At 42.1% G+C, this 27,163-nt stretch overlaps 1 protein-coding gene across 1 annotated transcript in view; it reads right to left on the reverse strand.

Moving 5' to 3' along the window:
- Nucleotides 1-7,727: 7,727 nt before the first annotated feature.
- SPEF2 (sperm flagellar 2) overlaps nt 7,728-27,163 on the reverse strand; it is a gene marked incomplete at both ends in the record, with an annotated part of 167,901 nt that continues 148,465 nt past the window's right edge. The window contains 4 exons of the mRNA XM_079702960.1: nt 7,728-7,817; nt 18,004-18,126; nt 18,321-18,560; nt 24,803-24,982. Of these exons, the coding sequence (XP_079559086.1) occupies nt 7,728-7,817; nt 18,004-18,126; nt 18,321-18,560; nt 24,803-24,982 (633 nt within the window). The remainder of the gene's footprint in view (nt 7,818-18,003; nt 18,127-18,320; nt 18,561-24,802; nt 24,983-27,163) is intronic.

Consider the following 27,163-nt stretch of genomic DNA (forward strand, 5'->3'; position numbering starts at 1 on the left):
GAAGCAGCGTGGTCCAAGGCTCAAGGGCAAAGACCCTGGAAACAGATTGCTTCTCCCCCAGGTAGGAATCCTAGCCTCTTACTAGCTGTGCAAGTTAGGTGAGCTCCTTACCCCCATCACGCCTTAGCTTCCTCTGCTTTATAATGAGGATAGGTATATACCTTTATATTGAGGATAGGTATATAACTACATCCTAAGGTTGCCTATAGATGAGAATTAAATGAGTTAATTCTTAGAAAGTGCTTAGAAGAGTGGCTGGCACTTGTCAAATACCCAAGAAGTATTTATTACTACCAGCTTGCTATCTCTCCCGCCACCCCTAGGAAAATGCAATGTTTAGAAACATGGTTATCAGCTTGGAGGAAGTTGTCCTCTGAAAGAAATAAAAGCAGCATATTTTTAGAGTTACTCCATTCAGAAAGAAGTTGTAAAGTTCTCCTGGAGCATGAGAAGCTAAGAGATGTCTTCCATCCAGGGCACTCTTACTGCGGACACTTTTGCAAGGAGCGTGGTGGCAAAGGCTCTCCTTGATTTATAGGAGCTTTACCGTGAAAGGGGCTCAAAAGGCGGTGACATTGGTGGGAGAAGGCTCAGTCCTCGCCCTTGGGAGTCCATGGCACAGTCTGCCCTATGCAGAACACAAGGATGTTGTGGTTTCAGCCTGGTTTGTGGGGCGCATAACAAGGTGAGGCTGTTTCAGACAGCGCTCAGTGTCACTGTCTCCCTGCGGTTAGCCGTGAAGTGAGCAAAGACACAACAGTGTTTGTTTGGAGCTCAAGTGCTCAGAGTGCTGCTTTGAGCCCTGTGAGGCCCTTGTGGGGCTTTGAACTGTGGCCACAAGACGCTAGTGGCATCTCTTTCCAGATTTGTTTTGACACACGCTTGAAAACAATGTTTCCCTCTGTCCTTCTGCTAAGAATCTGACAGTGAATGTGCTAGTAGATTTGTTTAGCCCTGGCTCAACAGAATCTTTGGTGATGCCTTGAGTAACAGAGGATGCTCTAAGTCTGTATCAGAGAACATGGCAGAGAAAACTTTGAAGGTGGAAGGAGCTATCCAACAGGCAACGTAAATTTCTAAGTCAAACGTGCCAGCTAAGAACAACAGGAGACAGAATAAGTTGCAAAAGGTGTTGGAAGCAGAGTTAGGACACCTTTTATTTAGAGAAAAAAAGAGTAGGAGCAAGGGAGGAGCCTGAGGGAGCCCAGACAGCGGGGGGTGCTGCACTGACCTGTTCAGAGTTAGACTAGGCTCCAGTGCTAAAAGGAGGTGATTATAATAGGATTCTTGATTCTTATTAGCTTTGTGAGTCATTCAGCCTCTAGCAGATGTACCGTGATGTCACTCAGCCTCCCTGCTCCAGAGCTGCAGGGGGCCATTTGGGGAGGAGGAAAGTGACCCTCCTTACACACACACAGACACAGACACATGCGCACACACACACACACAAACAAATAATATTGAAAAGATTAAATCGGTTCTCTCCACAGATCTAGAATAAGGGACATGTAAGGTTGTAGGAACATCTTTACTGTAAAAAGGTACTCTACCCGTGCTAGAATTTCTGTTAAAAGGAGACATTCCTCTTCACTCATTAATCCATTTCATATTTCTTGAGTATCTAATAAGTACCAGAAGCCATGCTGAGGGAAGTTGTGTCAAGTTGAGTCTGAGAAAAAGATGATAAACATAGAAAGAGAGAATCAGATTCTATATAACATCCTAAGAGATGTGGAATCTATTCGATAACAAGGAGGCAGAGGGAAGGATTTTAAACAAAAATGTGACATGCTTAAGTAAAGATTCAGAAAGATTATTTTGTGAACAGTGTAGAGGCTGGATTGGAGTAGAATGATGGAGGCTTTGGGAGAAGATACAGAAAGTAGGGGGGTCAAATGAAGACCATTGCAAGAGTCTAGAAGAAGGAGTTTGAGGGATTTTGAAATAGGGTGGTGAGTGGGCACTGAAAAGAAAGGAGATATGTGAGAGATATTTGTAAGAAGTGATCAGTAAGATGGGGTGTAAAGGGGGGAAAAGGATGAAGAGACAAGGATACAGCCCCAGTTCTGAGAATAGGAGGCCAGGAGAACCACAGGTGCTGCCATTAGTATAGCATGGGAGGTTGGGAGGAGAAGCTCTCCCAGGAGAACTTCAGAGATGGACTGGGCCATCTAGTCATCTAGCCAAATGCTTCGTCCACTGTCTGTATCTCTGCTACTTCTATTTAATCCTCCTTTAGACAGCCCCAGGCTGGCCTGCACAGGATAACAGCTAAGTGGCTGGAGTGTGGTAACGGACACCATGGGTAGGAATTCTAGTGCAAGGAAATAGGGGGTGCTCACACAGTGGGATGAGCCTGCTCAAAGAGCTTTAAAGAAAGGAGAAATGCACACACGATGAAGAGTGCACTGCAAGGCCTCTTTGGAGAGATGGAAGTTGGGGTTGCAGAGCTGAGGAGCTGACTCAGTAGAGGTAAAACTACAGTCGGAGGAGGACAAAAGGGTAAAGTTCTAGGTTCCCTTCATGGTACCGCATGGTACCCTGCATCTGTCAGAATACTCCTGGCAACAGGGAGCTTGTCACTTCTCATGGTCAGCTGAAATCTGCCACGCTGCAACATGCACCACTAGTGTTGGTTCATCCCTGGGGACCACAGAGAAGCTACTTCATCTGGACAGCTTTTCAAATAGTTGGAGATGGCTCCTTTGTCCCTTACATTGGAAGTTTCTCTACTTAAGGCTAAGACTATGGGATTTTGAGTTTCCTCCCTTCTGAATATATATATATATATCAGCTCCTCTGCATATATAAACTCCTGTGCATATATTCAAGTGTGTGGCCAGGAACTGCACACAGAATTGTCGGTGAGGTCTAACCAGCACCAATCAGAGGAAAATCAGCATCTCCCTTCTTACCAATGTTGCTCTGAGGACACTGGACTCTTCAGGGGACACAACACACAGCAAATTAGATTCAATTCAGTTTGACCAAAACCCTTCTGTTTTTATTTTTAAACATTGCTAAGTCATACTTCTTCCATCCTGGGCTTATGCAATTGGTTATTTGTAGTTCAAGTTGAACAAACTAAGTAAGAGGATGGCTTTGGGTGTTCATATTGGGTTCCTAGTCTATGTCTATAATTTACCAGCTGTGTGACTTTGGGCAAGTTACATAATCTCTCTACTTGTCATTTCCATTATGTGTAAATGGCCATCTTAAGAGTACTTACGTCATAGAGTTATGAGACTAAATGAGATAATGCCTGTAATGCACTCAGCACAGTGCCTGACTCATAGTAGACCTTCAATAATATTAGCTATTATTACCTATTGTTATCTATTGTTAATATCCTAACCTTGTTATTGAGTCCTCTTTTTCTTATTAAGCATAATTTAATTCAAATTTCTTCCAACATTGTGCCAACCACAATTATAATTCACATGAATTCTATCTCTCTCTTTGAATTTCTTTGTTGATGTTTTGTAAATCACAGAAGTAAGAGAGACATAGTATTTCCTGTAGCTAACAGCCCATTAAGGGAGAGGGAAAATAAATAATTCATGTCATGAACCTTCTGTGTTTGCGAACCTCACTCTACTGGTTACAAATTCACTTGTCCTTCAGTCCATATTTGTTTACCTTGTTCCCAAGAATAGCATGAAGATATCATAAATAACCCCGTAAAATGTCACATTGCTGTCCAGAAGGGGGCAACTAGGATAAGATTCAGATGCATCTCATAGAAGCGAGAGCTGGAGAACATAGTCATATTCAGTGCCCAAAAGAGAGGAGATGGTGCTAATAGTGGGAGATGTTGAAGAGGGTGACAATTTGGTGTGTGGGTTGGATGAGGGTGGAGAGAAGGTGGCATGGATGACGTGAACGTCCACTGAGGCCAATGTTATGTTGGCAGCAAATGATTCTGGAAGTAGCTATTTCAAGCTGTCCATGCTGATACCTCCTTGACCTATGATTTAGAAGAAATAGTGGCCCCCTTTCGGGTTTTTCTCATGAATTAGTCTAAGATATCAGTCTTTGTTAAAGAGGAAGAAATGGATCTTTGAAATAAGTGGACATTGACAGCCAGGCAAGAAGGAGGAGGAGACCTATTCAGGGGAAGAAAGAGAAGAAAACTTCACGGTAAAGTAGTGAACTTCCCCAGCTTCACTGCTCTCTCATTCATCTTAGGTGTGCCGGAACCCTAACCCTTTGCCTGTACCACGCGTTAATGGACATTTTGTTTCCTTGACCATCTTTACCCAGGCAATCCCTTCATTGAGACATCACTGGTGATATATTTATTTTAGAAGAAAATAGCATCAGCTTTCCTTTCTTTTCATAGGAAATACTATCTTATTTTTGACAGTTTTAAAATGAGTTCTGGGTGATCCCCGAATCTTGTAACCTAACATACACCAAAAGTGCACTGATGTACCTCAGACCATGGCCTGGTAGAAAGGTTGGCTCAGCTGTTAATCATGAGACATGATGGCCTCTTGAAGGTTGGCTTTCCGAGATTGGTATTTGGGTTGACTGTACAGAGTCCTGAAAGGGATAGCCTCCTTTGGGAGATTTAAAATCAGATTAACTCTTTTGTTTTAAATTAGATGAGGACTTGCAGGGGAGCATAGATGCTGCCACAGGAGAGGGCAGACGGCTCAAGACTCCAGGAGTTTCCCAGGAGGGAGTGAGAGCCTTCCTGTCCCAGGGCTCTGAGACCAGGACAGCTATGTCACCATGTAAGTAGACAATACACATGTACCAGATGGTAGAATTGGGTTATAAATTTTCTTTTAACACCATGACAATAGAATACAAAAACATATTTGAAAGATGAATTTAATAGGGTTATATGTAAATACCTGTACTTTAATATTCTTAAAAAGTGGCCTCTGTTAAGACAGGTGGAAATGTGGTTGAACTAAAGCACATGAAACAAAGGCTTAAAAGCTTTAGTTATTTGTAAGTTTAATATAAGTCATCAGTTTCTTTTGGTTACCTCAGACTCCTCAAAATCTGCAGGTGTGGGTTCATGTGTGTGTGTGTGTGTGTGCGTATGCCCATACACAATGGCTTTGACATACTGGGCTGAATTAAGAGAGGTATCTTGATGGTGTATCCAGAGTCCAAGATCAGAAAGTTCAGATCCATCTCACAAAAGCAATAGCCGGAGGACATGGTAATGTGTAGGGGAAAAGCATCATCAGAATGATCTGAAGATGGTTGGGCGTTCCCTAGAATTATAAGACTTGGAAGGCTCTTGGGGAGAGCAGCTTACAGTACATTCTTTCTTCTTCTGGCAGAATCCCATGCAGTCTCTGCTTTCAGTGTGAAGTTCCACCCTTGCCTGCTCCAGAACCTGCAGTGCGAGAGCTCCATTTACATCTCTAGGTCATGTTCCACCACCAGATCGGTTCCATCCTGCTGATGACTGGAGACTGACATGGTGGCAAATACCCATCAGGGAGACCTTTGTGTGGGCTGCCCTCCTACTGTTCAGATGAGATAATGGGCCTCAGGAGGGAAATTCTGCAATTTCCTTCATTAACTACACTGTGCAAGAACATTGTTACGACAAGAAATTACAAGGAAATATAAGGTATTATTACAGAGCCATTATCTCCGTTTTTAATTTTTTTTCTAGTGCAATGTAATGTTGCCTCGTCCTTTTCAATCCTTAATAAAATGTGGGTTGGTTGGCTGCCTGTGTCCTTATCATGATATCTTATTTATTTGAATCCTATTTTCAGATGTTCCTCAGCTCCCTTCTCTAGAATAACTAGACCTATGAGTGAATCAGCTCGTTGAAACTGTGAAATCTCTGGCTGGGTTTCTTCTCCAACTCCTAAGCTTCTGTATCACCATTCTCCATCATCTTGAGGACAAGGGTTCTGGGAATGGGACCCACAAGAAGCAGATTTAGGCAATGTGTCACTCTCAAGAAATAGAATATAGGGCTTCCCTGGTGGCACAGTGATTGAGAGTCCGCCTGCCGATACAGGGGACACGGGTTCATGCCCCGGTCCGGGAAGATCCCATGTGCCGTGGAGCGGCTGGGCCCATGAACCATGGCCGCTGAGCCTGCGCATCCGGCGCCTGTGCTCCGCAACGGGAGAGGCCACAACAGTGAGAGGCCCGTGTACCGCAAAAGAAAAAAAAAAAAAAGAAATAGAATATAATTCTCACTGACAATTGAAATTGTCTTTGGATGGCTCATTTTTTCAGTGATCAATCAAAATGTGATACCTCTACACGTTTTGCACAAATGTATTATAATGCAACTTAAAGCTGGCTATGATTTTAGTCTTAGGTTCAGGAGTATAGCAATAAAGAAAATACACAAAATCCCTTCCTTCATGGAGCTTACAACCTAGTGGAGTGACAGACAAACAAAAGAGTAAACATGCATTTGTCAGATGTTGATAAGTACAATGGAAAAAAAAATTAAAGTGGGCATGAGAGATATGGGGATGGTGGGTTATTTCTATGTTGTATTATGTGTTGAGGGAAGGCCTTGCTGACAAAGTGGCATTTGAACAGAGGTCTGAAGGAAGTCAGGGGACAAGCCATGCAGATATTTGGGACCAGGCAGAGAGAAAAGCAAGTGCAAAGGCCCTGAGGCAGGCATGTGTCTGTTGTGTTCCAGGGTCAACAAGGTACAATTGTTGCTTAAGCAGAGAGGGCTGGGGGAAAATATTGGGAAATGAGATTAGACAGGCAGCGAGGGGTAAAATCAAGGTGAGGACTTGAACCAGACTCTACATGAGATGGGACTCCAATAGAGGGTTGGAACAGAGGGGTGACATGAAGGCTCCCTCTCTTTGGCTTGGATATGTTGAGTTTGTGATGATGATAAGCCATTCCTGTGGTAATCAAGTGGACAGTAAGAGAGAAGTTTGGATTTTGGGGGAAGACGGGAATAGAAACTTCAGCTTTGGCCCCATAAAGTCATGGAAATGGATGACTCATCCAGGAATTGACTGTGGACAGAGAAAGCTGAGTGCTGGGGCCCTCCAACTCTTAGAGGCTGAGTAGAAGAGGAGGGTCCAGCAAAGATCCACAGAAGGAGCAGCCAGTGAGGACCCAGAGGGGGTTTCACAGAGGACCAGCCACTGAAAATACATCAGTGCTCACTTAAAAATGCAACGAAAACAACAAAAACAAAATCACTTTCTTCAGATAAGTATCACTGAATTTGAGTCACTAATTTATACAAGTGCTATAATTGTACCTCTATACAAGAAACATATTCTATTAATAAAGACTTATGAATAGATAATAGGATCATGACTGTACCAGCAGCTGATAACGCAGCCTTCTCCTTGGCTAGTGAGATACACCTTGGACTTTTACGGAGCAAGAACGACAAACTGTATGCAGCCATGCTGCCCTGACGTGGAGCTTTGGGGGAATTTTCACTGTATCTGCCTAATGTAGATACTTCTCACAGGGACTGTTCATGACTTAATGTGTATGTTTATATTTGAACATATTGTTCTGGTGCCTTTTATTTTCAGAATCACTTCAAAATGCACTCCTTCTTACTTTGGATTTTTGCTTGGAAATTTAAAGTTTATTACAGAATATTCTCCGAGTTAAGGAAGACTCCCTTTTCTGTGCCCCTCATAGCCTGGTAGGGGTCATTTCTACACTTATGATGATAATGTATACAACAAACACCATGTTTACATTTGATGTTTGGAAGATTCATTGCCCCTCTCTTGTCTTCATTTCTTTTCCTCTGTGAGTCTTGAAGGAGACTTCTCTTCATCACTTCCTTGTACATGCTCACTCCTTTGGAGAATTATTTTAACATCCTAAGAGAAGAGATTCAAAGAGAAGTCACAAGTATTAGTAAATGAGTTAGAATTAATGATCACCTAATATGTGGCAGTGATTAAACAGTAAGTTGTTTTTATTTTTTCCTTTGAGAAAATTGTTCTCTATTTAGCTTGAATCCTGCCTTGCAACTTACTAGTTGTGCCCTTGGAAAGATAGCAAAGATCTTGGAGATTCCATTTCGTCATCTAATAATACCTAATAACAGAGTTGTCATATCAGATTAAATAACATTTGTAAAAGCAGAGTTTGTCAGTAATGGGAAAGGCAAAACATTATTTCCCTATCAATCAATAACAAACAGTATCCACCTTCTATTAAAGGAAAAGTCTAATGCCAAATTAATCATGTCTACAGATTTGTAGAACTTTAGAACAGCAGATTATTTTGAGGGTGGGGGGGACTATCTCATTTCTGTATATTTTTTTTAACATTAGAGATTGAATGATCTGTTTCTTGTCCACTTAAAATACCCAGCTATGTTACATTTTAAATCACAGATGTTTGTAAAATAAATTTAAGACATTATCACAATGTAGAAGGGGTACAAGCACATGTGAAAAATGTAGAATTATATTTATGCAGTTTCTAGTTTTTTTTTTCTTTTTTAGGCAAGTGCTTTTTTTTTGGTGATTTAACAACTGATTTTTATTTATTTATTTATTTATTTATTTTGCTTTTTTAAAATTTTTTTATTTAAAAAATTTTTTTTATTAGTTTCTGCTTTATAACAAAGTGAATCAGTCATACATATACATCTGTTCCCACATCCCTTCCCTCATGCATCTCCCTCCCTCCCACCCTCCCCATCCCACCCCTCCAGGCGGTCACAAAGCACCGAGCTGATCTCCCTGTGCTCTGCGGCTGCTTCCCACTATCCATCTACCCTACGTTTGGTAGTGTATATATGTCCATGCCTCTCTTTCGTTTTGTCACAGCTTACCCTTCCCCCTCCCCATATCCTCAAGTCCATTCTCAAGTAGGTCTGTGTCTTTATTCCTGTCTTACCCCTAGGTTCTTCATGACATTCTTTTTTTAAATTCCATATATATGTGTTAGCATACGGTATTTGTCCTTCTCTTTCTGACTTACTTCACTCTGTATGACAGACTCTAGGTCTATCCACCTCATTACAAATAGCTCAGTTTCGTTTCTTTTTATGGCTGAGTAATATTCCATTGTATATATGTGCCACATCTTCTTTATCCATTCATCCGATGATGGACACTTAGGTTGTTTCCAGCTCAGGGCTATTGTGAATAGAGCTGCAGTGAACAATTTGGTACATGTCTCTTTTTGAATTATGGTTTTCTCAGGGTATATGCCTAGTAGTGGGATTGCTGGATCATATGGTAGTTCTATTTGTAGTTTTTTAAGGAACCTCCATACTGTTCTCCATAGTGGCTGTACCAATTCACATTCCCACCAGCAGTGCAAGAGTGTTCCCTTTTCTCCACACCCTCTCCAGCATTTATTGTTTCTAGATTTCTTGATGATGGCCATTCTGACTGGTGTGAGATGATATCTCTTTGTAGTTTTGATTTGCATTTCTCTAATGATTAATGATGTTGAGCATTCTTTCATGTGTTTGTTGGCAGTCTGTATATCTTCTTTGGAGAAATGCCTATTTAAGTCTTCTGCCCATTTTTGGATTGGGTTGTTTGTTTTTTTGCTATTGAGCTGCATGAGCTGCTTATAAATTTTGGAGATTAATCCTTTGTCAGTTGCTTCATTTGCAAATATTTTCTCCCATTCTGAGGGTTGTCTTTTGGTCTTGTTTATGGTTTCCTTTGCTGTGCAAAAGCTTTGAAGTTTCATTAGGTCCCATTTGTTTATCTTTGTTTTTAGTTCCATTTCTCTAGGAGGTGGGTCCAAAAGGATCTTGCTGTGATTTGTGTCATAGAGTGTTCTGCCTATGTTTTCCTCTAAGAGTTTGATAGTTTCTGGCCTTACATTTAGGTCTTTAATCCATTTTGAGCTTATTTTTGTGTATGGTGTTAGGGAATGATCTAATCTCATACTTTTACATGTCCCTGTCCAGTTTTCCCAGCACCACTTATTGAAGAGGCTGTCCTTTCTCCACTGTACATTCCTGCCTCCTTTATCAAAGATAAGTTGACCATATGTGCGTGGGTTTATCTCTGGGCTTTCTATCCTGTTCCATTGATCTATCTTTCTGGTTTTGTGCCAGTACCACACTGTCTTGATTACTGTAGCTTTGTAGTAGAGTCTGAAGTCAGGGAGCCTGATTCCTCCAGCTCCGTTTTTCGTTCTCAAGATTGCTTTGGCTATTCGGGGTCTTTTGTTTTTCCAAACAAATTTTGAAATTTTTTGTTCTAGTTCTGTGAAAAATGCCAGTGGTAGTTTGATAGGGATTGCATTAAATCTGTAGATTGCTTTGGGTAGTAGAGTCATTTTCACAATATTGATTCTTCCAATCCAGGAACATGGTATATCTCTCCATCTATTTGTATCCTCTTTAATTTCTTTCATCAGTGTCTTATAATTTTCTGCATACAGGTCTTTTGTCTCCTTAGGTAGGTTTATTCCTAGATATTTTATTCTTTTGGTTGCAATGGTAAATGGGAGTGTTTTCTTGATTTCATTTTCAGATTTTTCATCATTAGTGTACAGGAATGCCAGAGATTTCTGTGCATTAATTTTGTATCCTGCTACTTTACCAAATTCATTGATTAGCTCTAGTAGTTTTCTGGTAGCATCTTTAGGATTCTCTATGTATATTATCATGTCATCTGCAAACAGTGACAGCTTTACTTCTTCTTTTCCAATTTGGATTCCTTTTATTTCCTTTTCTTCTCTGATTGCTGTGGCTAAAACTTCCAAAACTAAGTTGAATACGAGTGGTGAGAGTGGGCAGCCTTGTCTTGTTCCTGATCTTAGTGGAAATGGTTTCAGTTTTTCACCATTGAGGACAATGTTGGCTGTGGGTTTGTCATATATGGCCTTTATTATGTCGAGGAAAGTTCCCTCTATGCCTACTTTCTGCAGGGTTTTTATCATAAATCGGTGTTGAATTTTGTCGAAAGCTTTCTCTGCATCTATTGAGATGATCATATGGTTTTTCTCCTTCAACTTGTTAATGTGGTGTATCACATTGATTGATTTGCGTATATTGAAGAATCCTTGCATTCCTGGAATAAACCCCACTTGATCATGGTGTATGATCCTTTTAATGTGCTGTTGGATTCTGTTTGCTAGTATTTTGTTGAGGATTTTCACATCTATGTTCATCAGTGATACTGGCCTATAGTTTTCTTTCTTTGTGACATCCTTGTCTGGTTTTGGTATCAAGGTGATGGTGGCCTCATAGAATGAGTTTGGGAGTGTTCCCTCCTCTGAAATTGTTTGGAAGAGTTTGAGAAGGATGGGTGTTAGCTCTTCTCTAAATGTTTGATAGAATTCGCCTGTGAAGCCATCTGGTCCTGGGCTTTTGTTGGAAGATTTTTAATCACAGTTTCAATTTCAGTGCTTGTGATTGGTCTATTCATATTTTCTATTTCTTCCTGATTCAGTCTTGGCAGGTTGTGCATTTCTAAGAATTTGTCCATTTCTTCCAGGTTGTCCATTTTATTGGCATAGAGTTGCTTGTAGTAATCTCTCATGATCTTTTGTATTTCTGCAGTGTCAGTTGTTACTTCTCCTTTTTCATTTCTAATTCTATTGATTTCAGTCTTCTCCCTTTTTTTCTTGATGAGTCTGGCTAATGGTTTGTCTATTTTGTTTATCTTCTCAAAGAACCAGCTTTTAGTTTTATTGATCTTTGCTATCGTTTCCTTCATTTCTTTTTCATTTATTTCTGATCTGATCTTTATGATTTCTTTCCTTCTGCTAGCTTTGGGGGTTTTTTGTTCTTCTTTCTCTAATTGCTTTAGGTGCAGGGTCAGGTTGTTTGCTCGAGATGTTTCCTGTTTCTTAAGGTGGGATTTTATTGCTATAAACTTCCCCCTTAGAACTGCTTTTGCTGCGTCCCATAGGTTTTGGGTTGTCGTGTCTCCATTGTCATTTGTTTCTAGGTATTTTTAAATTTCCTCTTTGATTTCTTCAGTGATCACTTCGTTATTGAGTAGTGTATTGTTTAGCCTCCATGTGTTTGTATTTTTTACAGATCTTTTCCTGTAATTGATATCTAGTCTCATAGCATTGTGGTCGGAAAAGATACTTGATACAATTTCAATTTTCTTAAATTTACCAAGGCTTGATTTGTGACCCAAGATATGATCTATCCTGGAGAATGTTCCATGAGCACTTGAGAAAAATGTGTATTCTGTTGTTTTTGGATGGAATGTCCTATAAATATCAATTAAGTCCACCTTGTTTAATGTATCATTTAAAGCTTGTGTTTCCTTATTTATTTTCATTTTGGATAGGCAAGTGCTTTAAGAATATGTTTCTTTTCTTCAGAGCTGAGTTCTAAAGGTTTCTTTCTTTTCTTTTTTAAAATTTATTTATTTATTTATTTATTTTTGGCTGCGCCGGGTCCCCGCTGCTTTGAGCGGGCCCTCTCCAGCCGCAGCAAGCCGGGGCCACTCCTCTCTGTGGGGCACGGGCTTCTCATTGTCGTGACCCCTCCCGCTGCAGAGCACAGGCTCCAGGCACGCGGGATTCAGCAGCCGTGGTGCGCGGGCTTCAGTACTTGTGGCTCATGGGCTCCAGAGCGCAGGCCCAGCTACTGTGCGGCACGTGGGATCCTCCGGGGCCAGGGATCGAACCCGCGTCCCCTGCACTGGCAGGCGGACTCCCAACCGCTGCGCCACCAGGGAAGCCCCAGAGGTTTCTATTTGACCATAGTCATTTCACTCATGAAAACATGAGTTAGTTCAGCGTCTGAACGGACCCCTGCTGAGGGACGCACACATCGCTGTACCAGTCACTGCCAGGAACCATAGTGAATCATTTTCTTGAAGGAGATTGTTCTTTGAAAATACAGATCTCCTACAGCCAAAGGTCAATCTTAGGTGAGCTAAGGGAAAAAGAACAGCTGCTCGCCCTTGACCGTTCTGGTCCTACCCTCCACAGTTCTTACTAAGATGTCTTCTTTGCATAGTATATTGTTTGTAAATGGCTAATGCTGACTAGGGACTGTTAACTTGGAGATTAAGGAATGAGCTGTCCTGTGATTACTTGACACTCCAGAGCAAGGGGGAAAATTATAAACTCTAGTATTTAAATCAGATTGGCTAGACTTATAGCTGAAATCAGGGGCCATAGTTTTCAGTAGCAGTTAGTGGAGAAAAGCCTGAGAGAGTCTGGAAATGTTTGACATGAGTGCCTTGAAAACACAAAGTGCTGAAGCAGCCATCATGTTTTGTTATAAACATAAAGGAGATGGTTGGAGTATATCTTAAAGTCAGATACCTTGAAGACTGTGTCCCTTCCAGTTACATTTATATTTATAGGTATTTTGCCCTCACGTAATTGGGTCCTGACTCATTTGTTTCGAAGAAATTCTCCTGTGACATTATGATTTTAACATGAAAAGATTTATTTTTATCTCCTAGTGAGTGGAACCCTTAATTTTAAGGCTGTATGTTTGATGTACAGGCTTGTTAAAAGAAATCTACATTTATTCAGCATATGTTTGCATCGCAAGAAACTACATTGGCTGGATTAGTATAGAAAAATCCATTGTCCACTTATACTTGTAAATCTATTTATCAGAGGAAATTAATTGACTTTCCTCACTAACCACCCAGTGACAGTGTCCTCATTGATCTTGTTACATTTAACCAAAGCATTTTCTTAACAATTTAGGAACGTTCCTTGAAAATAACCTCTCTGTAAAAGACCTATGAAACTAAAGTTAAATAAGTGACTTTAGATTAAATAACTATAAAATCCAACACAAAATCTGGAGCTTCTGCATAGGAGTTGACCACATGGGGATTCCTGGGACTTTGGTTTGGACCCTCTGTCATCATGGCACTGCACCAGTGAAAGACTCCTTTCTTTCCAAAGAGCAGACACTGAATTCAGGAGTTGAAATGCCAGCTTTTTAGTTCATCCATGTACAATTTTGCACGGCTCAGAAATATTTCCTGTGAACAGCAACCACCAGCAGACCAGCAGTAATAATTATAGTAATAATAATTACTATGTATTTAGTGCTTTCTATCTACCAAGCACGGAGCTAAGCACTTTATATGGATTAAGCCATTTCATCCATACAAGGACCCTGTGAGGTATGTTTGATAATTAACCCTATTTTACAGATGGGGAAACCAAGGCACTATGAGGTCACTTGCCCAAGGTCACACAGTTCGTAAGTGTGAACCCAGTCAGCATGGTTCCTGACTCTGCTCTCTTAACCACAAAGCCAGGCCACCCGCCAGAAGGAGCAAAAAATACAACATATCAAAATAATTACGCACACTCGCTTTTTTTTCACATGTATTTAAAATGCGTGCTGCTTCCAAACATGAACCTTGTAAACACAGAGCTGTTAGGCGACAACCTTCACTTCCCACTGTTTATAGCAGCAAACAACATTTTAACCTGAAAAACCACACTCTAGTTTTTGCTCTACTTATCTTGAAAGATCTTCAAATAACATCACTGTGGTTAAAGTTCATTTTAAAAATGTGATCTATTTACTTGTACATGGATATCTGGAGCAAAAAAATGATGACAGGATGAGAATGTTGGTAACTGAGTCTTCAGAGATTTTTTTTTGCTTTTCCTTTCTTTCTTTTCTTTATTTGCTTAGTGAAAACGAGAATAGAGCCCCTTACTGGAAAGGGAACCTCTTTCCTTTTCGCACATCACAGTTAGGCTTTTCAGGTCCAAGGCTCAGCTCTCCTTGGGTCACAATCAGATGAAAGCGCCCGGATTAGATGATAGCGGGTGGTCCACCACCCTCTAATGAGATTCCAGGGTGGAGCAACAGGGAGGAGATGTGAAGGACCAGGATGGGGAGGGTTGAAGAAGCTAACTCAGCAGAAGCACCTTGGCAATGAAGGAATGAACCATTGGGACAGACAGACAAACAGAATGATGAACTCTTTTTCTACTGTTAGAGTATCAGGTGATACCCAAGACATGAGGCTGGTTCATGGGAGGTCAGATACCCTCCAGCTGCAGGTCTCTCAGCCAGAGGGGTCTGTGCACCAGAGAGGATTTGGGGAATGAGCAGAGGTCATTTTGGTCATCAATGCATCAAGGGGCTCCTGGAATATAGTGGGCTGCAGCCTAGAATATCACACATCCTGCCACAACGGAGTCGGTCCTGTGCTGCTCAAAAACGTCAGGAGTGCTTCAGCTGGGGTGCAAGTTGGTGAAACTCCTTCCAAAATGAGGGAAATATGCAAACTAACAAGAGCCCTGTGGACTTCAGCTTTCCCTGGGCGTCAGAACACATCTTCACGGGACTTAACTTCGAAGGCAGTCAGTCATCTGTTGGTGGGTTTCTTTTTTCAGGAAGGTGCCAATAGAATCTTCTCTGCAAGTCAATCATATTCAGTCGTTCTAAAGTCTCCAGAAGTAAGAATGTTCCCCAAATCGTCCTGACTTTGTAGGGAGTTCTTCTCCCATTATAGGAGGAAATAAGCGTGGCATCGTTTTAGGGTCCTAATTGTCCTTGGTAATGTAAGATAAACCCTATTATACATAATTCTAAGGATTTGAAAATTATTTTACTGGCTTAACATAGGAGGGCTGTTCCCTGAAATGTGGAACAGAATGCGTAGGATGAAACGCAGTCTCAAGTGATGGGCTTCTGGAACACACAGAAGGACGGTTGCCCAGAGGAAGGCAAAAGCAGGGAGACCCCCACGGCTGGCAGACGGCTGCCCGTCCTTTCTGTGACACCCACCCACCCACTTCTCTCCACCCTTTGTCTAGTTCTGATGTGCTCTGTGTTCCCACTAATTCCAGGGTCACACTGACTTATCCCCTCCTCATCCTAAGTGGGGAAGAGAACTGGTCTTTATTAACAAAAGTATGGAGTATAAGATGCCGAAAAGGGACCTGTGATATATCAGTCTCAATGTGAAGAGTAAATGTTTGTGGGATGTATGAGTACAATGACTTAGAACATTGCCAACCACATTTCCAAATATGTTGGGCCTGTTTAAATAGAGACACGAATAATTTAAAAAAGAGGCCCATTAAATGTAGAGACATAATGATATGATATGCTTAAGAGGCAAAGAAACACTTAGGGATGAAGAAATTCACATCACATCATGCCCCTGCTCAGAAGCCTAGCCATTCTCCACCGCTTTTCAAATTGAAACTAAATTTCCCCATGTGACATCTGGGGTCTTTGCAATCTGGCCTGATCTTACTAATCCAACGGGATCACTCCAAGCCCTTCACAGCTTGCTCTCTGCTCTTCAACCAGTGGGGTTCCACTCCTCCACGCTGCCCGGCTTCCATGCCTTCCCCCGGGCCTCTCTTTCCACCCAGGATGTGGTCTCCTCTCCACCCCTACAGCAAAATCCGCATAGACCTTCTCTCCCCACCCTCTCAACTTTCTTAAACTCCAGCCATCTTTGAAGACTCAGTTTCTAGCACAAAAAGTCCTATGTTTTGAATTCCTGTAATTTTGCGCTTGGGTGTGGTTTACCTTCTATCATTCTGTTATTGATTTAATTCCTGTGAGTAAACATTCTGTTGCTGACAGAAGCGGAATTTGCTTGGGAGCAGCAACTGAGTTTAGTACTCATGTTTCTGTCTCCCATGGAAACTTATTTTACTAGCCTCAGTGGTAAGTGCTCAGTATTGAATAGATATCCTAACAGCCATCGTTTCTGTAGTACTTGCCATGTGTCAGATACTGTGCCCAGTGCTTTAGAGGCACCATCTCCTTTAATCCTTTCCACAACCCTTTGAACTAGGAATGGATGTTATCCCCATTTAACAGATGAGAAAGCCAGGCTCAAGAGAAAGTTAAGGTCAGGTATCTAGTGAATGGTGGACCCGAGATTCAGTCCCATGACTTTATGATTCCAGAAACTATGTTCTTAAATGCTGGCGTCGTACTTCACTACTGAAAATGCTTAGTGTCTGCCAGCTGGTTAGAAATCAATTTCAGTTATTGCCAACAGAAGTAATAAAATGTAAAAAGGATCATCAATTTAGAACAAATAAATGTAGGTACAAAGATCTTTAAGTCTGGATAGTCTGATTTCCGGGCATAGCAGGTTATCACTGAGGGGTCAGGAGAAACGCCTCTTAGATCACTTGCATCTTATCAAAGTGAAAGTGTTTTTATCTTAAACTCAGCAAACTCTTTGTAGTCCAATAAACAACTAACAGGAGGCAAATAGGAAGACTTCACACTGTTAAGTGTGTGAGGCTTGTGAGAGGGTTGTAGCAACCTGCCACACTCTGAAAGGGGGTCACCCCCTGCTTTCTGTAGCCCTTACTGTTGGGGACCCGGGACTTGCCCGGTGGGTGCACATTCAGCACATGTGTTTGAGATGTGCGTGGTTAAGGTAGCTCTGAGACACAGCTCTTCCTCTCTTCCTTCCTTTATTCTGCTGACTTGGTCAGGTCTCTTTAGGTTTTGTCCTCAGTTTTCCCATCTTGAACAGTTTCTCTGAGGGAACCCTCACACATTCCTTCTTAAGCACTGTCACTCCATGAGCTACAGAGACAATGTGTACCGTGATTAGAGTACGGTGAATAAATCAGCACTTGGTTGGGGATCATGGTCCCCTTAGTTCTCTTTGGCAGGGGGACTCTATTTTCCATACTCTTCAATCATAAGCCAGGGCCATTCGATGGCTGGAATAATGTAGAACATAAATACTGCCACCCACCCAGCTTTACCTGCCACCTACCTCCAGCCTTCTGGGGTAGACCCAAGTCCTCAGAGTCCCGATGGGGCAGCTCCGTGGTACTATCCCTAGTACTGGTGGTCCTATCTGTAGTACTAATAGTATTATCCATATACTGATTGTCCTATCATGGTACTGATGTACTGATAGTCACCTCTACTCTGTCTGAACTTGCTGCCATGTGGGTATTGAGGGCTGGCCTTTCTGGCCTGACGCTGTTACCAGTTGAGCTTCCTCAGACCCTGTCTAGCCTAGTCCAGCTTCTTCCTTCCTTCAGCCCCTCCACATGTGTGATATCCCACCAAGCCCTGAACCTGAACTCAACCAAATTAAGACTGTATTAGGACCTTTGGGTAATACTCACGGGGATTTTATAGTCTGGATAACTTGAAATCAGATCTTGAATAAAAGGATGCTTCAGAAGAACAGCAACTTCAATTGGCTCCAGATTCTTGGAACCTAGGTCCTGAAATACTTTTATGAAGCTCTTAAAAGGAAAAAAAAAACAAAGTTGATTAACTTTACAATCCTGATGATGTTAAAATTTTTGTTTTTTAAAGGAATCATCATAATTTCTCTATGATGATACATTTGGGGAGAAATTCTATGAACATAGGCTCAAAATTGAGGGAAACTTTTCTTGGGTACAGGTGGCCCCTTTTATGAAATAATCTAACCAACCTCTGAATACATGTTCTCTGCCTTTTGGTGGCTGGCAAATCTGTTAGCGTCCTGTGTTTCGTTTGCTGCTCGGAACACTTTGAGTAGAGTTTCCATGGAAATCATTTCCGTGTTCGCATTTTCAGAGATTTCTTCTTCCTTTTTCTCCCCTTCCTCTTGTAATTCCCTTTCTTCACTTATAAAATTGTCCTCAAGTTCAGGATATTCCTCAATGGGACTCATATCAGTAAAGGAGGAGGTCTGTGCAATTCAATGAAGAGAACATGAAGTCTTTCCAGGAACAGAAATATTTAGAAAACACCAGTTTGGTCCCGCAATTTTATGCCCTGGGATGATAGTGCCTACTGCAAGCTAGCTAAACAAAATCTAGAGATAGAATATGCTGGCTGCACTGGAAATCATGTTGAAATCCCAGACTAGTTCTGCTGGTAGTTGACAGAGGCCTCAGTGTAGGGGTGTCTTACTCACCTCCATACAGGCTTCTGCTCACTACCCTGCCAGATACACCGCATTCCTCAGTGAAAGGACAGTGGAATGAATTTGTGTAACCACTGTCAGACTTTTACACATGAAGCTAGCTTTCTGAACAGGATTTGCTTTGGAAATTGCCTGCAGTCAAGAGGTTGTGGGCAAGTTAATTTCTCAAGCTTGACAGATTCTAAGAAGCTTTGGGAATGTTTGTTTGGATACTGGAGGTTAAACCTGACTAAACATCCAGAAGGCAAAATAGAAAACAAATTGAATACAGACAGATTGGGATTCTTATTGCTGTTCTTTGACACTTGGCCAAGAGCCATGAACTCAGACACTGGCATTCTGAGCATGGGAGAGAATAAATTGTTTCTGATGTAATTTCTTACGTATCAAAAGCCTGAAAAATATGCCTACCCTTTGATGCCATAATTATTGATCTAGGAATTGATTCTAAATAAATATTCATGTACACAAAGACTTTTGTATACGGATGTTCATTCCGTGTTACTTACAGCAAAAATAGAAAACCTATGGTTCCAAAAATGGGGAATGGTGACATCAGTGATAGTGTCAGTCTGTGGCAGAATACTATGCTGCCATGAACATTTTGGTTTAGAAGGATACCGAGTGACATGAGAAAACACTCATGGGATGAATGCAGAAAGGAAACAGAACACAAATAATAAATATACTAGGATCCTCATTTTCTTATATATCTATACTTATAAATGAAAAAAAGAGAAACAGGTACATTAAAGAATTGAAAGTAGTTACCTCTGGTTGGTCAAACAGGTGATTTCTTTTTCACTTTGTTTTGTATTTTTCAAATTCTTTACAGTAGAGTTGTACTTACTGTATTTACTGTTATAAATGTGTGTGTGTGTTTCTGATGATGAGGTAATAGATATTCAATGATTTGCCATAGAAAAATGGGCATTTTCAGAATGTTGACTGGCTCGATGTCAGAGAACACCTGAGGGTTGATTCTCCTTTATTCTGATGAAGGAAAAATGCTAATTTAGGCTTAAAATTAGAGCAGGGTGCCAATACCTGTAAATGCTCAATTCAGTAGAAGCATTAAGTGCATAGATCACACAAGTTCTTTCCAAAGAGGCACGTAAGTCCCATGTGTAAAAGGATTATAACACAGAACAGAATTAAGCCTCTGGTTGTCATAAGCCCCTCTGAGGGATTTGCAGGTGCTGAGGATAGTGCAGTAGAGACAGGTTGTATTTGCTCTAGCTCTGTGTGGTCACCTTGCTTTAGTTGGGTTTCCATATCCTTTGGTAAATTGGGAATTTAATCTAATCTTGGAGGGTGGGGGGAGAATGCTCTAGCAGGTGAAGTTTTTGGAATTTAGTACAAATATCTATCATCTACCTATCTATCATCTATCTATCTATCTATCTATCTATCTATCTATCTATCTATCTATTTATCTATCTGTCCATCCAGCCTCTTCTCCATTTTAAACAGTTGAAATACTACTCGGCAGAAATGTGAAACTAGCTTTTTTGTCTCCATCTAAAAAGCCTGGAAATCATCACACTGGCTACCCGTCAATAATCCCCCCGGGGCAATAGAATATTTGGTGTACTGAAATGAACATAGTCGAGATGTAGAACATCTTGCTGAATGACTGAAGGATGAATGAATTTCTATTCAGAGGGCAGCACAGATGCTACACGGAGAAGACAGAGACAGAACCTGTGGGTGAGCACATGACTAGCTGGGCTGGATAAGCAGGCAATACCGAAATTGAACAGAAAAGGAACCTGCTGCCTCTGCACTATTTCCATAACTACAGAGAGCCTTGCTATAATCATCATGGGATAAATAGATTTTTTATTTTAGTCAAAAGATAACAATTTAAACATTTGAGTGAAGAATCCTTAACTTGTTATATCAGAGGATGCTTTATAAATATTTGCTATTTTTGCTCTCTAGGGGGTTGGAACAGAATAGACTTAGCGGTTCAGTGGGAGGGGAGGGAGAAGAGGGAGGCCAAGATCAGGACCAAAGGAGCCAGTTCAGCATCCTGGTGGGACTGCACGGTGTGCCCAAGAGGGGGCTCCCAACAGACGCTCTGAAAGACCACGACTGTGAGTGTGGGTGGATGAACAAAACCAGGGATGCTGCTTTGGAGAAAAGCCAGGGCTTCTGAATGAGCAATTATTAGTGGCATCAAAACTCTGTGTGAGTCACATTATCTTCCAAGCAACGGGGCAGATTGTGGTGCTAGCAAACACTGTGTCACACTCTCAGAGATGACCCTCGAGGACTCCCAGCAAACGTGCCCCTGGAGTGGTGCCTGACTGTGCATTTCTACCATTCAGTCTGTTTAGTCCCGCATCTCAATCAAAGAGCAGAATGGGATGCACATTTAAGTTTTTCAAAACCCAAGGCCTCAAACCATCTCTGTCAAGATGCTTTAACAAGACTCTCAAAATGTGGGAGGTTCAAGCTCATAATTTACGAAATTCCAATATCATAACCCCAAACTCCACAGGTCAGGATGAACCATTTTTCTCAAATATCAACTTATTTGAAGCTTCATGATGACTAGCGCCTGCTCATGAGTGCTTTGTTCTTGAGCTTTTAAATTACCCAAAAAGCTGTGGGTTTTAACAGGAGGTCTGTGCCACGGTGAATAAAACAGTGTGAGTAGCAGATATAGACTCAGAAAGAATGAAGTATCAGGGAGATTTCCAGTTGTTTTTTGGAAAGCAAAAGCCGAGATCCCATTAAATGTCTTGGGAGTGGATATAGATCTATTGGAGGTGTTATTTCTGAGCAGGTTCATTTTGCCTTCCTGGGATAAAGTTGCCCAGGGAACTAGAATACAGTTGGAAAGGGCACAGAAAGGGAGCAGCATAATTGGAGGCAGGATGGTGAGGGCTAGGAGGAGGCAAGAATGAGGAAGGTGGGTGGATCCTGTATTTCAAAAGCTCCGATGGTTCACTCCCAGCCAGGAGTAGTCCTGGGTGTGTGGTGTGTGACAGACCTGCACTCCACCCCCGCCCCACCCTGGTTTCATCTCTGTTGTGCAGTGGTCATGGGGCAGTTCCTGTGCAGTGTCCTTGGGCTTTAAAAGAGCTCTTGAGAGAAGTGATCCAGGGGAGCTGCTTCCTGGATGGGCACTAGCTCCTGGTGAATGACCCACCGGGTCAGGGATAGGAGGGATGCAGTGCCTTCCTGCACTAGCTGGCTTGGCTGCTACCCACCCAGAGAGCTGTCTGTTGCTATGGCAACCACTGTAGCACATACTTCCTTTTCCTGGTCTTTCTGGCTCAGTGCAGCCTCCTGAACCTGCTGTTGCCTCTGCCTCTGGAATGTCTGCTCTCCTCCTTTCTACCTTGGAGACGGGAGTCCCTCCCTTCCTTCTCTCTTCGTCTCTTTCTTCCTTTCTTTCTCTGCCATGTTCACAAACACTAATTGAGTATTTGCTGTGTGCATTACTGAGCACTTGCTACTTTGGAGGACATAAAGATGGGTAACAAGTCACCCCCAACTCAAGGTAGGAATAACAGCAGTAGGATTCAATAGATAAGCCACCCCCTGCCTGAATGACTAGTTCTCCTTACTTCCCTCCTTTGCCCCCTCCAGTCTGTCCTGTATGGGGGCACATTTTAAATCAAACGACCCTGCTCCAATGACTTCTCATCTCATCTCTTGACACAGTCAAAGCCAACGCCAGTCCAGGGCCCCTTGGATCCCTCTCCCCCTCACTGTCCTTGCCTGCTACTCTCCTCCAGCTCAATCCTCTCCAACTACACTGGCTGACTTGCGGCTCCTTAGGGTCCACCAGGCATGACCCCACTTGAGAGATTTTGCACTTACTGCTGTCTTCACTTAAAATGCGCTTCCTCCAGAGGTCTATCTGCAAGGCCCTCTCCCTCGCCGCTCTGGGCCTCTGCTTCCATGTCTTTTCACAGAGAGACCTTCTGTGACCATTCTATTTAACACTGCAACTCCCACCCAGACTCCTATATTTTTCCCTCTATTCTTTATTCCCCATAGTGTCTATCACCATTTGCTGTAGTCCTTATTTTACTTGTTTTATCCCCAGAGGTGCTGGGGATAAATGTTTGTTGAGTAAATGCACAGGTGCATGTGATGGTGCTCAGCCTTGCCAGAGAGGATCTGGATGTAAATGGGGCCCAGTTGCGGGAGTGCTCTGTGTGTTGGGGGAAGCTTCATGAATGATCTGGTGGTTGAAATAGGCCTTGGGTACTGGGGAGCCCTCGAACCTTTCCAGATGAGCTGACGCGTACTCCAGGTGGAGGGGGTAGCAAGAGCAAAGGTACGGAGGTGGCAAAGAAGAAGGTTTAGACCCCTCTTTTGATCTGTAAAGCCCCCTGTTAATCTGTCCTTTATTCTGTGTTCCCTCCATGTGTGGGCCGTCATTCTCCCTTTCTTTCCTGTATGGAGAGGGGCAATTAGATGGAACCCCTTTAGTGGAGCAAATTTGGCTTCTTCTATATCCTTTGCAGATCACAGGGCTACACAGAGGGTAGGATTTACAAAGCTAATTAATGAAGTAATTGATTGCTCCACTCAGTGAAATGTTTACTGAGCTCTGTAGCAGTAATTCAGATTCAGGAAGGCAGGTTAGGGGATGCAGAGCAAGACAGATGGCCCATCCCTGCCCACAGGGTGCCCAGAGTCCAGAAAGGAAGCTGACCCTGTAGAAGTAGTTATCTATGAGGATTATGGTGAAGGGGGAAGCACAGCATGCTATGGGAACACAGGGCAGGGTTGCCTGCCACCATTCCAGGTCAGGGAAGGTCTCCCTGAGGACAGGTTAATTGAGACCTCCAGGCAGGTTATGATCCATACCAGTGTTGGGTTAAGGAGGCCCAATCTATAGAGAGATGCAGGCAGACCACATCTAACTCGTCATTTATTTGGGAAAAGGTAAATGGTCTTCCTATGTTCTAAGAAGACAGCATTCTTGAGTGGAAATAACAATAACTCCTTCCTGAACTTTCTGTCACTGTGTCAGTGTTAATGCTGAGTCTAAAGTACATCGAGGTGAAGAGCCCTGAGTTGTCAGCTTCCTAGGCAGCACTGTGGCCTCGCCCTGCCCCTGATGCAAGGGGTAGGACATCCTCCGGGTCATCTGCTCAGGGCTGAAATATAGGGCTGCCTGTAAAAGAGTCTATGTCTTCTGGGATGTGAAAGTTGTCATAGGAACTTCCCATTTTTTTTCTCAGACAACCCAGCATACTCTGTTTTGACAAACATGTATGAAAGGAAAAGAACTGCAGCTAGGACAGCCGAGGAGTCTGAACTGTGCAGCATCCCTCTCCCCTGTGGGTCCACAAAGAAGAGCAGAAAAAAGCATTCCATCATGAGGGCCACTGCTCTGTCCCCAGAAGGTCAGGTGAAGACTAAAAAGTCATGCCAATGGACACCTAATAAGTGTATTAGTTATTTCCCTGTTCTGAGGCTTTTCTACCTCCCCCAGAACAGGGAATGCCAACCCTGTAGAAATCGACAGGGGGATGTGAGGTTTTATTGGACATTAAGCTTTTCTGTCGCTGGTTGCAGGTGACACAAAGTGCCTGTGGAATTCAGGTGGCCAGGTTTGGGCCTGAAATACTATCAAGTGTCACATACATGTGGGATGTCTGAGGCCTGAACTTGTCTTACATAGAATTTCCACAGAGTGTGACAAATAGTCTGGGTTGATACCCAGTTCTTTCTCATTTATCAGGATCAGCACTTCATGCAAAATAAAGGCTGCCCTTTACAGAGCAAATTTTGGTTTCACCAAAGAAACTTTGAGCGAATTTGGATTTAACTACCAAAACATTTTTTAGATAGTGGGTCCCTAGTTCTTAATCCGATTGAGTAAGGCTTTATCGAAAACCTAGTAAAGCATCGTGTGAGGAACCTGGGAAAATACAGAGATTGAAAAAAAACAGTCTTTGTTCTTAGAAGTTTAGGATCTTTTGGAATCCCCTCCAGACCCCAATGCTAGTCCATTTCTGGACCACAATTACCTTTTCTGCACCAAGAGGAGGCATTTCAATTGGCTGGAAGACGTGAGTCCCAGTGGCCACACTGAGGGCCCTGTAGACCCCTTCCACACCATCTGGATGGCAAGCAAAATAAAGCAGCATCTGTGTGTAGTCAAGCTGAGGTGGATCCTTCTCACAGTCAGCAAATAATCTAAAGAAAAACTGTCACACAAAAGAATTTCAGCCAGAGGTCAAACGCATACGCTTCGGTAGACAGTAGATGGATGGGCAATGAAGAATCCCTCCCAAAGTTTTGGAAAACAGTCACTTTCTGAGGACTGAATTACTAAAACTAACATGTAATGAATGGTATGAACTGAAGAGTATGCTAAGTAAAAAAACATAAAATGTAGGGCTAGAAACATTCTGATGTTAAAGAAAATTGTATGCTAATCAATGGCACCAACATATTTAGGAATGAATGTGCTAATTAAGGTGGCAGGGATGACATGTTAAGTAGGAAAAGGGAGCAAGGACCCCTCTGTCCATCCTCAGCTCCATCCTGACAAACTGGGCCCTGACTCCCAACTGTGAAGCTACTGGTACATCTCACTCCTTGGGGAGTAGGGAGAAGGCAGGAAACAATGCCCAAAGCCACTGGGACTTGAGCCATTAGACTCTTTAAACTGGCCCACGTTGCGCTGAACTCCCTAAACTATTGACTGCAATGTGACTTCTTCCAGTGTAGACTCCCATACGGAAACAGTGTGCTTATCACTGGATATCAGCTGTTTGGCAAGTCTCTCCCACATCCTGACTGACTGACCTGGCGCTCAGATCTAGATGCAGTGTCTCATGCATTTGACAGCATGAGGAGTTAGTGCTCCGGGACCTAATATCCTCTCGGGCCCTGAAAATCCTAGGCCAAGCTCTGGGACACAGAGGTCACACCTAAGCAGCTACGCAGCCCTGTTTGGGGAGGTGACTGGCTCTTCTCAAACATTCGCATGCAGTGACCTGGAGAATCTTTTTTTTTTTTTTTTTAATAAATATGTCTGTTTATAAAGTCATGGAACTGATTTTTTTAAACATCTTAATTGCAGTGTAATTGCTTTATATTGTTGTGTTAGTTTCTGCTGTATAACAAAGTAAATCAGCTATACGTATACATATATCCCCATATCTCCTCCCTCTTGTGTCTCCCTCCCACCCTCCCTATCCCACCCCTCTAGGTGGTCACAAAGCACCGAGCTCATCTCCCTGTGCTATGCAGCTGCTTCCCACTAGCTATCTGTTTTACATTTGGTAGTGTATATATGTCCATGCCACTCTCTCACTTCTTCCCAGCTTGCCCTTCCCCCTCCCCATGTCTTCAAGTCCATTCTCTATGTCTGCATCTTTATTCCTGTCCTGTCCCTAGGTTCGTCAGAACCATTTTCTTTTTTAATTCCATACACATATGTTAGCATATGGTATTTGTTCTCTCAATTTTGTTTCTTTTTATGGCTGAGTGATATTCCATTGTATATATGTGACATGTCTTCTTTATCCATTCATCTGTCGATTGACACTTAGGTTGCATCCATGTCCTGGTTATTGTAAATAGAGGTGAAATGAACTTTGTGGTACATGTCTCTTTTTAAATTATGGTTCTCAAGGTATATGCTTAGTAGTTCTATCTTTAGTTCCTTAAGGAACCTCCATCCTGTTCTCCATAGTGGCTGTATCAATTTACATTCCCACCAACAGTGCAAGAGGGTTCCCTTTTCTCCACACCCTCTCCAGCATTTATTGTTTATAGATTTTTTGATGATGGCCATTCTGACTGGTGTGAGGTGATACCTCATTGTAGTTTTGATTTGCATTCCTCTAATGATTAGTGATGTTGAGCATCCTTTCACGTGTTTGTTGGCAATCTGTATATCTTTTTTGGAGAAATGTCTGTTTAGGTCTTCTGCCCATTTTTGGATTGGGTAGTCTGTTTTTTGATATTGAGCTGCATGAGATGTTTATATATTTTGGATATTAATCCTTTGTCAGTTGCTTCATTTGCAAATATTTTCTCCCATTCTGAGGATTGTCTTTTTGTCTTGTTTATGTTTTCCTTTGCTGTGCAAAAGATTTTAAGTTTCATTAGGACCCATTTGTTTATTTTTGTTTTTATTTCCATTTCTCTAGGAGGTGGGTCAAAAAAGATCTTGCTGTGATTTATGTCAAAGAGTGTTCTTCCTATGTTTTCCTCTAAGGGTTTATAGTGTCCAGTCTTACATTTAGGTCTTTAATCCATTTTGAGTTTATTTTTGTGTATGGTGTTTGTTAGGGAGTGTTCTAATTTCATTCTTTTACATGTAGCTGTCCAGTTTTTCCAGCATCACTTATTGAAGAGGCTGTCTTTTCTCCATT

The sequence above is a fragment of the Hyperoodon ampullatus genome (assembly GCF_949752795.1).
Source record: "Hyperoodon ampullatus genome assembly, chromosome: 4".
Lineage (NCBI taxonomy): Eukaryota > Metazoa > Chordata > Mammalia > Artiodactyla > Ziphiidae > Hyperoodon > Hyperoodon ampullatus.